The sequence below is a fragment of the Rhopalosiphum padi genome, chromosome 3, assembly GCF_020882245.1.
Source record: "Rhopalosiphum padi isolate XX-2018 chromosome 3, ASM2088224v1, whole genome shotgun sequence".
Lineage (NCBI taxonomy): Eukaryota > Metazoa > Arthropoda > Insecta > Hemiptera > Aphididae > Rhopalosiphum > Rhopalosiphum padi.
In genome coordinates this window covers 56,842,658-56,859,074 of record NC_083599.1, presented here as the reverse complement: position 1 = coordinate 56,859,074, position 16,417 = coordinate 56,842,658, and the positions used below count along the sequence as shown (strand labels likewise).

Below are 16,417 nucleotides of genomic sequence, written 5' to 3'. Positions count from 1 at the left end.
GCATAAATTATAAATTCTTCGTCATTTAAGCAGGTACTGTAATCTGTAGTGATTTTAATAAATCTAAGTTTTATAATATTATTATCTTATATTTTTAATAAATATAGACTAAAGCATTTTTTTTAGATTTACTATATGATTATTTAATACAGGAATTGTCGCCGTCTTAACGTTTTATGAAGTACGTATAGGTATTATAACCATATTCCAAACTGAGATGTTTTTCTAATCATCGCAAAATATTTCCAACAAACCTCCAAGTCTTCCAGGTCTCTTTTCAAGTAATTATTATATGCTTCAGCATTTAATTGATTAGCAAAGCAAATTTTTGCCTTGGAATTTTTCATTACTATATTTTTAAATTTTTCACAATTTGAGAAAAAAACAACAACTTTATTATTTTTAGTATTATTATAATAAGTTGATAACACCGGTGACGGATGTCATAAATTTTAATTCTAATTCTTTTTTAAACTTTATTGATATATGCTCTTCGATAACAAGTTCTGAAGGGAACAATTTTAGTTGTGTGTGTGATTTCATTTGATTCAGTATTTATGTGTATTTTAGATTCTGAGCGAGGCAATGAATTATTGATTTTACAATGATGTGTGTGTTTTTGTGTATCTCAACACACTAAATAATCGATAAATTGCTTCGATTTTAAACTTTGAGTGTGGTTTAAGATGACAAATTGAATTGAATTTGTACTTTAAAAAGGGCAAAATTAAAAATTCTCAGTATCTTTCAAAAACGACCGGGAAAAACAAACAATATGACAAAAGTTAAAAGTTTGTTGCCGAGTCGTTTACGAACTTTTGTAAACGAATTTGGTGAACATATATTCACTACAAATGGAAAAATTTTACTTTTTAAAATTTGTGACGTTTAAGTAGGATCAGAATAACTGAACATTTTTATTGTTGTCGTTGACACATAATTTTGTTAGTGTACTTTCTTATTGTTTTTATGTCATAAATGCATTTTTAAGGACAGTTTTATAGTATTTTTTAAAGTATCAATAGCATACAGATCATTATACGTATATAATATGCATAATGTATGGTCCGATGCTCTCAAATATACAAAGCATATATATTATATATATATATATATATGTAGTATATTATTATGTATATATAAATATTATATACGTGTACAAACAAAAGTATATATATATATACATATATTATGTATATAGAATGAATGTAGCTTGATCCAAACAATATAAAATGTAATGTTGCGTGCCGTCAAATCAACTATCATTAATGCGATTTTGTTGACGTATAAATTTATGAACTCAATTTTTAATAGTAAATAAAATTTGTATCGGTTGTAGAATTGTTTACCGTGTAAGTTGGTAAGTAAGATATACGACATGTTACACACCATGAAAATCTTTTTATAATGCGTTACAATATCTAACCTATTCCTGGTTATTTGGTACTATTATCTATATATTGTATAATTAATTGCACAATCAACACGAGAGCATGGCCTTCGTATAATTTATGTTTTATCGTTTAACTTTTATATTGTTCTAGAGCAGTGGTGTTCAATCTTTAAAATGCAAAAATATTAAAATAATATTATAATATTTAGCACATAATATATAGTAAAACGATGGCAAATGAAATGATTTCGAAAATGTTTGTGATATTTTTGAGGCGAATATTTGTCCAGAATTACTATATTTGGCAAGTAGTTAATCCAGATCGCACTTCGTCAACATGATAACCCAATTTCTGATTTTGGTTTATATTTTAAAAGAGTGTTTGTAATTTCTACGAATTATTAAAAGGTTTTTCATGGGAAATTTCTATAAATATCGCTTTTTCAGATGTGTTAAAAATTAAAATTAAAAAAAAAAAAAAAACAAGAAAATACATAAAACATATCCAAAACTATAATCACTAGTCAATGCCGAACAGTATGTGATGACTGATAAAAAATATTACAAATGTATGTATTATGCATGTATGTTATACGTCTGTATGTGACGTATATCTCAAACATTGGTATCAGCTTTAATAATATCGGTCATATTTTATTAAGTTAGTTTTAGTATTTAAAGGAAAATGGAAACTAATCTTATTTCGTGGAGGAAAACAGTAGGTACTTAATTTTTGAAGGGAAATGGTCCCGCCTTGCTCCATTGGACCTTAGAGGCTTATCTCAAATAATACGGGCTTGCTGCAGGTGCAATTTAGCGAATTGCTAATGTAATATTAAAATTGATCGTGTCAACTGCTAAAATTGTAACGAGTGAAAATCGTAAAGAAATTAATGTAAGGTTTAGTATGCAAGTAAAAATCTCAGTTATTGAAGCATAATAGTAGTATGTAATATTTTTATCATATATATTTATGAGGTGGTTATGAATTTTCTGTGACATTCAATAATAATAATAAAAAAAAAAATGATTTGCGGCGTGTATACCTACTGCAGTTAGGTGAAAAGCGTGACAAAAATACGGACAATAGGATAACAATTTAAATTTTAAATTGCTAAGGAAAATAAAATTTTATACATTAAATAGGTCGACGGGTCTCCACAGAAAATTGGTTTGTCGATAAAAAATAATAAAGACCAAAGAATTATGATAATAATATAATAAAAATAAAATAATAAATAGAAGAAGACACGAATTAAATTCGACAACTTCGGCTATGAACTGAGATTGGTATCTTAGATCTAAAAGTGTAAGTAAAAATGAACTTTGTGATAAACGGTACAAAATTATTTTTTCCCAAATCGCTTACCTCATATTTTGAACGCTTGACGAACCTCGTAAATTATTTATTATAGAGATGTGTTCGCTGTCGTTGATCAGAGATTTATGCGATACAACGATGGACAAAGATCATCGTCCGTTTTGCTCATGTAGGGAAATATCTAAAATATTTAAGTAATAATAATGTATTAATTAAGTTTACCAATAACTAACATAATGTTGTAGGTATCATTAAAATATATTAAAAATATTATACGTACGTAATAAATATATTAAAATAATAAAATCGAAAATGTATATTCAAAGACAATTGTCAAGTGTTTTTATGTAGCTCATATGATATTAGTGAGATCTCGCATTTGAACGTGAATTAAGATTTATGTGACCGACCACGTATTTTTTGTTTTTATTTCATAAGCAATTTATTGGTAGAGCACGGGTATTTATTTTACGTGTATTTATAAAACATACATATAATGTGTATTTATTTTATTGAGCATATTCAATTATAATCAGAGATTTTTTTTAAAAAAAGTTAAAAATTATTGTAAAAAACTAAAAACTAAAGATATCTATATCATTCTAATAATAAATATTACATAAGCAATATTATCGTAAAAAGACAGAACGGATGAGTGAAGCAAATGCTTCGGATTCAAAATAAATAACTAATTACCGCAATAACAGCTACATAAAAACTAAAAATCATTGGAATACATTAAATGCATTGAAAATAAAATTCCACGCGTAATAATAAAAAAAAATACACGTGAAACGAAATCTCTGACTATTTTTGATTTTAAATTCACGCGAAATAGAGACCTCTAGATTAGGTTCGTCGAAAATTTCTATTAGTCTATTAGTCTTCTATTCTTTTTTTTTAATATATATATATTCAAGTATACAAAATAGTAATAAATAATAACTATTCGCAGTTAAGTTTACGCTGTTAATATAATTATTATATACAACTGAAGACCAATTTATTTAGACGTGTGTATGTGTGAGTGTGTGTGTGCAGGTAAAATAATAATTAACTTAATAATGTTGGAGTGATTCAGTGATGTTATGTTGATAATAAATTATGAAAGTACAGACGTAGTTGTAGTAATAGAAGCTGAGGTGTATTGTTTGAGGCAATGCGTCGGTGAATGTAATTGAAGAAGGGAGTCAATAATTATTATTAACAAAGTAAAATCGGTAAGTAATTTCGATGTTTCATTAATAGAATTGTTATAGTTATTGTGATAATGGAGGAGTTAGGTTAAACGGAAACAACGCTGCAACAGACACACAAAAGTCGTCTCCGTTTTAACATATTATAATAATCTTATTTTAATAGAAGCTTACTTAATCATACCGAATGACAAAAACACGTAGGTATATCGTGTACGATATACACGATATGACAATATATTATACAGAGTGATTCATATAACATATTTATTACTATATACTAATATAGTAATTTACGTGTTTTCTTCGCAAAGCTTAAAGTCATTACAATATTTCAAATACTTACGATATTTTAACGAAAACGAATAAATAAAAGTTTATACCACTTTTTATTGCCATCGCTTTTAAGTTTTAACTTTTTAGAATTATATATTATATTCTTGATTTCATATACTCCGAAACAGAATATATTTTTTTTTGAAAATGTCAATTTATAAAAAAAAAAAAGATAGAGTTATTTTTCAATAATTATTGTATTGTAATTTGTAATAATTTCTAACTATAAGTATTCAAAAAAAAAATCAAATAAACGATTTTTAAAAACACATAAATCCATCGATGACTGTTCAGTGATAAAAGAATCACCGTGTATGCACACGTCATAATATAGTATAGGAATGGTACGAATTTCATTGGCGGGGGGACGGGTAAGGGGAATATATAGGGACCATCACATATACCTAATATCCCAGTGGCGAGGTGCAGGTGGAATCGGATCGTCGGGGATGGAGAACATGGTCGCGAATTTCGCGCGAAGAGCGCTTCGGGGCGGACGGTTGGGGAATGGGCGAGGGGGCGCTGCTGGCCGGGGCATGCGCAACGGCGGTCGGAACGGCGTTTTCGTCCGTTTTTGAAACCGCCGGCAGACGCCGTAGTCGCCACCGCCGCCGACGCGTTCAGTAGCCCTCGTGGATCCGACCCTGTCCGGTTGCCCGCCACTATATCGGTTTCTCACCGCGGTCTCCCGTATTATCTCTCCGTCGTCGAAACTTACATCGCATAAACTTACGCACCGAACTTCACGCGAGCTCGTGCGTGTCTTGCGATCGGGTAGAAAAACACCCGTAGACGTTTTTTTTCTCTTTCGATTTTTTTTTTTTTTTTTTTGTTGGATTTTTGGTCTTTTCCTCTTGCAGATATTTTTCTGCTCGTCGTCGTCGATCGTCGCGGATATACGGACAAAAACTATTATTTTCATTGCCGTCGTCGAACAAACCAACGCGCATTAACTATATTTACATAACCACATTAATAACAATAATAAGAGGACGTTCTCTGTCATCTATCGTTTTCCGTACGGACGATTATTTTTAATTTTCTCCTCCCGGTCCTTCGATCCCCGTCACCCCGAAAACCGTTCGGATCTCGATCGTCGCGCGATCGCCCGCTGCACCTGCAACACCGCGATCATGAATATGCTGTACCCAAACCTGCTGTTTTGGATGTACGTGGTGTTGACGTTGGCCGAACCTCCTTACATCATTCCGTTTAAAGGTTAGTAATAGTATTAATAATAATATTAAGTCTTAAGGTACGCGTTGATTGCGTACCTACCACTTGTTTCCGTCACAACAGTAATTATTATAATATAAGGACCAGTAGTAATATAAGTACCTATATAGATACTATACGACGTTAAGCCTACCCCGCATAGTAGGTACGTAATATATACTATTTAGTAATTACATCATATTATTTTAATATGATGTGCCTATAATATAATAATAAGTAATAGTAAAACACAATAGTACGTTATAATGGTTTTAATAATAATAATAGTAATATCGAAATAATTTAAAATAAAAAGTAATAATAAATAAATTAGTTTGTTTTTTATTATTAATATTTAATATTTGCAGTACGGCGACGGATAAATGTATACCCTCGTAGTCCTCCCGTAATGAAAATTATTCATTCGGTTATATTACTAACAATATATTTCAAAATGTGAAATATTTATTTATTTTATATTTATATATATATCTTAACTCAAATAATTATAAAATTATAAATTTATTTCATGTTTATGTGTAAATTTGTTCGATTAATATTGTTATTATAAAAATATAATATACGATTAAGTAAGAATTCTAGTTTTCACGAAAATATTTAATATTTTTTCAACAAAATAATTATTTGATTTTATTAATTAAAAAAATTTTTTTGTTAATAAATATTTATCTCACTCGGAAATGTCTTATACTTACAGTTCCTAGTTGTACATTAAAAACGCGTTATGGTGTTTATAAAACTTAATAAACTTGATGGACAGTTCTTTTCTCTGTTAATGTTATATTTTATCATTATGATATATATATATATTGTTGACTTAGGCTCAAGGGAGAATATTACCAACTTGGAACAATAATTGATTAAATATAACATTTTCATGAAAAAGTTTTCTTTTTTGTTTACGTTTGTCTGAATAATCTAGCTCAGTAGTGTGATGTTATAAATAATTTATATTATTAAAATATAATAAGTAATAACAATATTTATACTTTTCACATTTATATGTAAGAATATTCCGAACTTAAATAACTTTTTTGGACGTTATTTGAACCACTTAAACAAAAATAGGTAAGCACATAATTAAACAATGGTTCCAACCACACTAATATCCTTGGTTTTTTTTATATAATTTTTGTACAACGGTTTATTAATTGATCTTGGATTATTATTATGTAAGTAGCAAAAATATAATTATAAAAATGTTATAATTTATTGTTAAAAACATTTTATTGGCCAACTAGAATACTAAATCAAAGAAAACTGAATGGCGCACATATATATTGCCAAGTTGAATTTTTTTTTTATGATAGTTCAATTTGTGTTTCATTTTCATATGAAATATAATAATAAATCACAAAATATATAGTTCGTAACTAGCATGTAAATATTTAAAATTGAACACATAAAGACAGGAGAAAAAACGTTATTAAAATTCAGATTGTTGATATCAAATAAAATTATGTTTTATTTCTTGATAATATATTGTAATATTATGGCTTATTGTAAAACTAAAAATTCTATTATAATTCTAAATCGTTTATTTACTTTTTTTTTCTACGTTCTTAGTCATTCAAAATAAAAGTAGAAATAACTTTTGAATACTATATAATAGTATTGTATAACTTACTTATATTACTATGTAAATTTTTTGCAATTATTTTCGATATCATAAAATAAAAATAATAGTAACTCATAATAAATATTTTAATTTAACACAAAATGCATACAAATCAAATATGATTATTATTATTTTTTTTTTTGTGGTAACTAAATTTTTAAAGTTATACAAATCTATAATTGAGTTAATAATTATAAATTAGTGGGAAATTACTTTGATTGAAACACAAACAGTTTGGTCAAATATAGATATTAATATTATAAGAATCTTATGATATTTGTTTTATGTACATATTTACATGTTGGATTGCGTTTTAATTTATCAACAGCCTTAATAATTATATAACTAATTTCATTTATTTTCGCAAATAAATACATTATTACATCCGTGAAAATGTTGTATTGTATACATGAGTTATAAATTGTATAATAAGGATAATTATGTACCTGATAATATATCCATTATCTATAATAACTATTAATAAATGTGATTTAAAAAATAAGCATTATTTCAACAATAATATTTTTTAAATTCCATAATATTATCTTTACGATTTGCATCGGTTCTAATTTTCGACTTCAGATGTTTAGAAATTTTAATACCATAATTGTTTTTTATTTAATGAATTCAATACAGCGAATTTTAGAAATTATGAACTACTAAATTTATTTACTCATATAAACTCCCATTAGTTATTAAAAATCCAAGATTTTGTAGTTTTTAACGTTATGTTATTTTTTTGTAATTTATTTAGCAGCATCATCCACGTAGTTTATTTTTATACTTATAAAATATCACAATGCATAGAATATTGAATCCCTTACGGCTTACATAATGATACAATATATTTTGAAATGTAATAACAGCATTCATTTATTTTAAGTATAAATACATAATATGCTGAGTCTGTATGAAACTAAACTATAAATTATAGAAACTTAGTAATTTAAACACTCATCAATTTGTATAAATGAATTTAAACACGTATTGAGTTCTACTTGTTATAAATGTTATTTAAAATAAAGTGAAACATTTTTAGTTTTTAATTAATTATTTTATTTATTATATATTTGTGTTACAAAAATTACTTCTTAAAATGTCATTTATAAGTTAATGTAATACAATCTGTTTTTTGTTTAATATGATCGTCGGTGTAATATTTTTATATTTGTAATAAGAATATTTATTTTGACTTACTCGACTTTGTAATAACTAATAAACAATAATATATTTTCCACATATTTTCAATTATTTTTAGTATCCGTTTCTTTCTATCATATTTCACTTGGTATTTTATTTCACAATAATTTTATTCAGCTTGAATATAAAATTATGATTGATGACGCAACTAAACAAATTTGTTCTTAACACTTTTCTACGTAGCTGTATTATTATTGTTATTATTATTATTATTATTGTTATTTTTTTTTTATGTAAAATGTCATATCCATGTATTAAAGGTTACTTTTTTGTGTAACCGTGTACCTTTTATATGTGTACACGAAAACTACCTTCCCGTGTGAAACACGTATTTGTTATTACAATATATATATATATAATTTTTATTATTATTATTAAAAATTATGTTCTCTTGAATGTTTTATTGCATGTGGTGTAAAAAGTAGTTAGGCCTAAACTCGACTGCAATGCCATTACAGGAACATCTCCGAATAAATAATTTGTTTTCACAACCATGTCAACTGCTGGGTTCGAAATAAATGATTAAAAACTACTCCACACCATCCTTTTTTTTTAATATATATAAATATATCATTACAAATGAAATACAATACTGTAGAAAGTAAAGAGAAGCGAATTCGATGAATAATAACGAGAGTTCGTTATTTATCAGACGATTTAATTCGATTTAGGTAATCTTGATACACTCTTGATACACCTATATATGCCCGGCGAATCGTATATTATACGTAGGTACAATGTACAAATTGACATACTGAAACTTCCGGAAAGAGGAAACACGAGCGTGAGTTTAAGATCATGTTTCATGTTCAGTACACTGTAAAAAAAAGTTCAACAATACCTACCTATATGTGTATTGTTTTTTATTTGATCTGTATAAAAACATTAAAAACAAAAAACAAACATACACGTTCGATTTACACAACCAATACTTGTTTTAATGGTAACTATATAATTAATTACGATATAACGGATATCGCGGTGTAGGCAAATCGCACGTCATCGATGTTTTCAAAATTTTTAACTTTTTTTATCGTAAGCGAAGTTTCCCAAAATACATGCGCAAATAAATGTTACGGTAAATTATATTAAATTGGTGAAACGTAATTTTGTAATTTTTAATTCACGTTGATTCCAAATAATCTCGGTTAAAGAATGAGACTTTTATATGATGTTGTAGTGTGGAAAATATCGTGATTCGTGAACGAATTTCACGTAAAAATAGTTAGTGTATAAATAGAATGATTTTCATTATATTTTATTTTCACAATTCAAATGTTTGTGCCATATTTTAGAATCACATGATATTATTTTCCCGTACACATTTACTTGTATTTAGTGTTGCAGTGACATTTTTTGATATCCTTGTGTACTCATATGACAATATTACAGTATGCTACCTCAACCGAAGAGTTTTTCTTTGTCCCTGGAAGATTTATGTGATGTGTGAATATCAAAACATTTTTCCTTACCCAACGTAATACAATACGGCGTTGTCAATATTAGGCTTTGACAGACGCCGTTTACCATTTACTGTTCGAACATTTAAACATCATAAATTTTGTATATTACGTTTGCAATATCTGTCTATAGCGTAGATTTATAATAAATAAACACTTTTGTGCCCTTTTGGTTCTTTAATTACTTTGAATATTTTCAAGAATAAGTTTGCACGTTTGTTATAAAGTTCATTATCGACAGTAATAGATGATCAGAAATATCGTTCTTGTTTAATTATAATCGATACACAAGTTTTATGTTATTTTACCATATTAAATAAATTCGTGATCAAATCATTTACATTTAATTGCGTTCAAAATTCATATATAATGTAATTTATATTTGTGGTGCTTTTTTCGTTAATAAAAAAACATACAGTATAAAAATAAACACTCTAAATATTTTCTATTTTAATAATAATATATTTAACTATTACAAAAGAAACTCGACATTATTCATATTTCATGCATACAAGCGAAGAGTCCCGGAAAAAATGTGGGACGTACTAATATTATGGTATTGAGGTATAATCATTAATCATTATGTAATAGGTATTAGTATTATATCGACGTCAACGTCGGGATGGTCGGTTTCGGTCAGGTTATACAGATCAAATATTTAATGATATTTATTCAGATGAAACACAATCAATTATCCACACGAACCTATACACGAATAATAATAATAATAAATAATAATCTATGAAAGTGTCATTGCAGTTAGTGTGGAAATTAGGGTTAATTTCTTGAAAAATAAAAACGGTTAATATATACTTATACCTAACCGACTAATAACGGTAGTTTCCATGCATTTGTGTACGAAATCCTCGAGGATTTAATTCTTGAATATTAAATTATAAAATAGCGTCATTTAACCGTCTGTCACCGTAAAACTAACACATAACGTTGTAAAATTAGTAATTAAACGAAATTATATCGATTTGTATTTTACCCAAGTGTCGGAGAATTTTACAACAGATCGTTTCATTTAGTTTTTTTTTTTTTTTTTTAAATAGAGACGCAGTCGGTAGATTTGGTATATAATTTTAATTAGTAATATGGATGAAACGAGATTTTAGTACAGTGCAGTAATGGTAATCGTCAGGACCCACAGCTTTTGGTTACAATAAGGCATGCGTTCATTATTTTCCACATTTCATATACACACATACTTATGGTTGAATATTTATATATTTCCACCTTATCTATGTATATATTATATACATACGCCGTTTTCCTCTTATATATATATATATAAATATATAGGGTCAGATTGTATTTATAATGTATATAGGTACGCGTGGATAATGCATATAGTCACGGTACAATTCAAGTCGGTACATGGTATAATGGACTTTAATGACCGGGTAACAAGTTAGCTGCGGCAAAGTAATTAAACGTTTCGAAACATGGTCCGCTGTTTGCGTCTGAGTTTTCAAAGAACGACGGTCGTATACCCGTATAGGTACCTAACACAACAGCCGATAGTTGTCCAAACTGATATTGGAAAACGCCCTGAACAACTGTTGTAGCATGATTATGTACTTCCGCCTCTCGCATGCTGCAGGACGTTCAAGAAGTCCGTAAACTATTAGAGACGGATTTACGCGTTTTCAAATACGTTTCAAGCACCAAACCGGCGTATAATAATAACACGAATGATCGGTGATAACATTCGATCGGTCCAACGGCAACTGCGAATCTACAATAATAATAATAATAATTGTCGAACGAAGTATCGCTGTGGACGATCGAGCACATGACACGAAGAATAATCCGCGTGTTATACCGGTGAAGGGACTGAGGAAAAATACGTGTGTAAGCATCACGCGTTATACCTACCCATTACACAACGGTTATAGGTTATCAAACATTTTCTTATCCCTTCGCCCTCCTTAGCGCTGTAAGGTATTTTCCAAAATTCCAGACACTATCCCTATATATCTATAACTCCGATTCCATATTGTTAATAACTCTTCAAGCTCGTATTGGTTTTAAAAAACCGGTGAACTGATGGCTTATTGAAAAATATGATTGACGAGGAAATAATCGAGTAGAGAAAAGAGTAAACCTGCAGTGTCTATATTAAAACGAGTTATAAAAATAAAAACACATTGATCTCACATAATACTCGATTAATTTTGATAATATTACGCCGTTGTAACTTATAAAAAATTCAAGGTTATTTTTGATTTCAAATCGAAATTATATAATAATAATATCATGAATGCTTTAAATTTTCAGAAAATTTGTGGCGTCTCACATCTGAGTTCGTGACACACTAGGGAGGCCTATAGTGCACCACGGCACCCCAGTTGATTAGACTTGGTGCACATAATGCGGAATTTTATTTTTCATTCTTGTTGGTCTTGTTTCTATTTCGGTGATCGATGAATAAGTAAAATTTAAAAAGGCCAAAATACCGAAATCCTTTTAGACATATTTCACCGGTTCTATATATTTAAAGGCGTTTTGAACGCACACGGTTCATTTAAAAAACAATAAATCATCCGGCGCAAACTCCGCCTACTGCTCCTGTCAGTTTTCCTCCGTATATAGTATTGCAGCACTATAACACTTCACTAAATACCGCCATAACTACTACTTTTCGATTCAAATGGTCATTATTTAGTATAAGTTAAGTCTTAGGAAAGTGATGATGGTTCGTGTAATATTTACAGGTGCGCGCGCGTGTGTGTTATTACTGAGTGCTTATTAAGTAATTCGGTATAAAATAAATAGCGGAAAATTGTTTAAAACGTCCAAAATTGATCGATTCTTATCTAGGACCTTACGGCTGTTTATTGAAAACGTTAATGCTGCGTGTAGACTAGTGATACTATATGATTATTCACAATGCCGATAATACGATAATATGATGATAATATAAATAATATTATAGTAAATAAATATTTTAAATCTGTCATCGGCTTATAGAACCCATTGGTTGGGTAAAAAAAAATCAACACGGAATAATGATTTGCGTATTCACATAAAATTGTTAATTCAAACGTGACAAATTACTATTAATTTTTAAAGCAGTAGATATTTATTTAAATTTTTTATGTGCTAGTGAGTGAATGCATAATAAATGAGAGCGATATTTATAAAGTGTACCAAAACGGCAAAACGATCTCTTTGCAATTTCCTTCATTTTTTTTCTCATTATGTTGAATATGATTAAAAGCGATGCAGTAAATTTAATGTAAGGTATTAAAATTAACAAATTCCATTATAAAAATAATGCATGTAATAAACATATATTTAATTAATTTTAAGACTACGAGTTAAGTAATGTAAATTTATTTTTATTTCGAGCGATTCACTCAGATGTATCAGCATGATACACATTTTTTTTTCATTTAGAAGTTTTAACCAAATGTCGTGTCAATACAGATAGAAGCACTAAATATAAGAACACGGTTCAAGTTTCATTAAAAAAAATAATGAGCTTTGGTTAAATATTAAGATAACATTTACTGAATATTGATTAAAATTATAATATTTTAATGAGCTATTTGATTTATAAATGATAATTTTTCTTTTAATATTTAAGAATTTAATTGAAAAAAAAATAGAACGCAATAAAACATGATAAATAAAAACTAATAGCTTGTTGTAGGTAAAAATGTAAAATTAATTTAAAAAAAATAAGCAAATACAATATAATAAAACACATTTTATGATTTTGAGATATAATAATAATTTCGAAAACCGGAAAAGCTAATTTTCAAAGAAATGTCAGCAGAATTAAAACTGTTAAAAAAATGTTCTCATTATAAAATGTAGGTAAATTACTTTAATTTTGAAAGAAAAGTTCTCGGACGTTTTCATATCTTCGAGTTAAGATTAAATAACAAGAGTATAGTCCATTTTTAGCTCTTAATTCATACTAATATAATATTCTCTTTCTATATAAAGATGCGTGATGACATCTCAAAAAATATACTTGCAAAATAATGTTATTCAGCATTAATTAAATGGACACGATGCCTGTGGATATGTTTTCAAGACTGCTAACCGTTTTTCAATTCCGTTCACACGCGTGCAATTAATTAACATTTTGTTCTCGTAATTGACGTAATTTTATCTGAGCGGTACAGTTGCCGATATCTTTCGTCGAAAGCGACGTTCATTTCGTGATGTCTTTCGCAAGACTGGACAACCGCGATCAATTTATAGCCGACTGCCGGTGGCATATGATCCACTACGTTACTCGCGCGCGTTTTAGACGAGCCGCTTTGTTGGCCATTAGCATGACATAATTTTCTTTCTGTTCTTTTGATAATTATTGTGAATTGGCGACCTGCTGGTTCGGAAACGAGAGAATACCGTATGAAATGTTTGTCGCGTTACCGAAAATGTCCATCGTGACAACAAATAACCGAATCGCGAAAGGTTCAACAGTTCAACGAAGACGGTCACAATAAACGAAACGGTTGTAGTCGGCACCAACTGTTGTACGCGATAACGGTATATTAATTATGATCGCCGATTACGATTCGTGTTATATTATAATACAGTAGCGTAACCAAAATTATTTCAAAAGGATGCATATACTATTCGTTTGATGTACCGAACGTTACGAAACGTTCTTCGTATAATTGTTATGTTATCCTTATCAGTATGCAAAACTATTCAAAAGCCGCGCAGAATAGTCGATAGTTGATTTACAATTTTATAGGCCCATAGGCCGCGGGAACCGCCGTTCTAGATTAAATAAGTGTATAGATCGATTACTTTTGACGGCCCGCTGGCTGCGAAGCCCGGACCCCGAGTTGCCACCACTCCCCCACTGGCTTTGCCAAATTTGATAATATTATAGCGTGAAATTATATGCGATGCCTCAGACATAAACGCCGGTTTTCGATATCATACGACAATATACGTTTTACGATTTTATTCCCCACTGAAAACAATAAATTGTCATGACGAGACTCGTTTGAATAAAATGTGCGTATATTACAATACATTATCAGACGACGACTGCGACTACTACTACGACGGCGACGACGACGACGACGATAATATACTTGATATTCAATCTCGTATTGTTTTACTCTAACGGCTTGAACGTAATAAATCAGAATTCAGAAAAGTGCGTGTACTCATTTCGTCTCCATTAAACACGCGTTCCGAGATTTTACGAGTGACATTTGCTAAGCGAAGAACAAAAAAATAATAATAAAAAAACTAACCGTTAAACGTACGCGCCGCAGCCCTCTTTCGTGTTGAATAATATATTATTATTATATGTACATACCTATATGTATATTATGTACTCAACACCGCCACACACATTTAAATTCGAAGCCGCATTTTTGAGTAACATCAAAGCCAAAGATCGCAGAATACGCAGTTCTCTTGCCGGCTGTTATTTTACATTTTCGTCGGAAATATGTGTAGAGATATAGTCTTCAACTAACGTTCAGAGAGGAGTAACCACTTACGGTATATATAAAAAAAAAAATGTAAAAAAAACACACAAATAAATGAAAAACACTCGTCAACTCAATTTAACATACTTACACGGTATGAAATGCGTTTTAAACGTTTCGCCTTTCATATTTTAATCATCCGGTTTAAATAAATTATTATTTTTGTGCACACGTACCTGCCCATACATACATTTTAAAAGTCCGTGATTAAACAAAAATAATATTATAAATATTTCAGTGACATAAAATATGTCTTTTTGATTTATTTAATTTCATCATCGATGATTATATTACCAGTAATAATTTAGTTCAATTATTCCGAAAAAAAAAATTGAAATAAAAAATATTTACCACGTGCGAGTTACACTATTGCACGTCACAATATAAAATATTATGTAAAATTAGTGTAAAACCATTATGCGCTGAGAAATTATTATTGTAATAAAAATATAAAGGCATATAATAATAAGCAATAAACTATAGAAATAATTTAAATATCGCTTAATTATCTACAGTCGAGTTCGAGTTGATTTACGGCACTTGATTCTTGTGTTGGGATTTATTCAGTCTTAATGACAAAACATTAAAAAAAAAAGTATCAATTTTCAGTACCTATAACATAAACTTACTTAATTTGTAGTTTTTTTTATTTAAATTAATTCGCGAGTACAATCGAGGCACACGCTCAACACGGACATCATCATCACATACAAAATAATATGATAATTTGTTAATTAATTGTACTTAGATAATGACACAAACGCTACAGGTATTACTTTGAAGACCAGTAACAAAAACGATTCGTGCGAATGTTCGGTGCTACAATAATTATTCGTCGAAATATTCTCGTCGTCAAAACTGAATCACTGTAAGATTAGATATACCGCGTGATGTGCTTCAGAAACTGTACAACCTGCGCCGCATAATACAAAATTGAATTCCACTCGTTATTACAAATTTATCCGGCAGATCGAATCGGTCTGTTAACTGTACCTATGTATATAATATGATATATATCATAATGTTTAATCGGTTAGATTGCACAGTGGAATGCATTTTATAAGGTGCCGGGGAGAGGGAGGCTTGCCAAAATGTTTACGCCTTACAAAAAAAAAAAAAACAACTCAATTTTATTATAAATACATATCATAGTACATAATACGGTATGAGTATAATACAT

The 16,417-nt window shown here is 29.1% G+C and overlaps 1 protein-coding gene across 1 annotated transcript in view; it reads left to right on the top strand.

The window, feature by feature from the left end:
• Window positions 1-4,842: 4,842 nt before the first annotated feature.
• Window positions 4,843-16,417, top strand: part of LOC132924178 (limbic system-associated membrane protein-like) — a 517,415-nt gene continuing 505,840 nt past the window's right edge. The window contains exon 1 of the mRNA XM_060988319.1: window positions 4,843-5,464. Coding sequence (XP_060844302.1) covers window positions 5,380-5,464 — 85 coding nt within the window. The 5' untranslated portion in view covers window positions 4,843-5,379. The remainder of the gene's footprint in view (window positions 5,465-16,417) is intronic.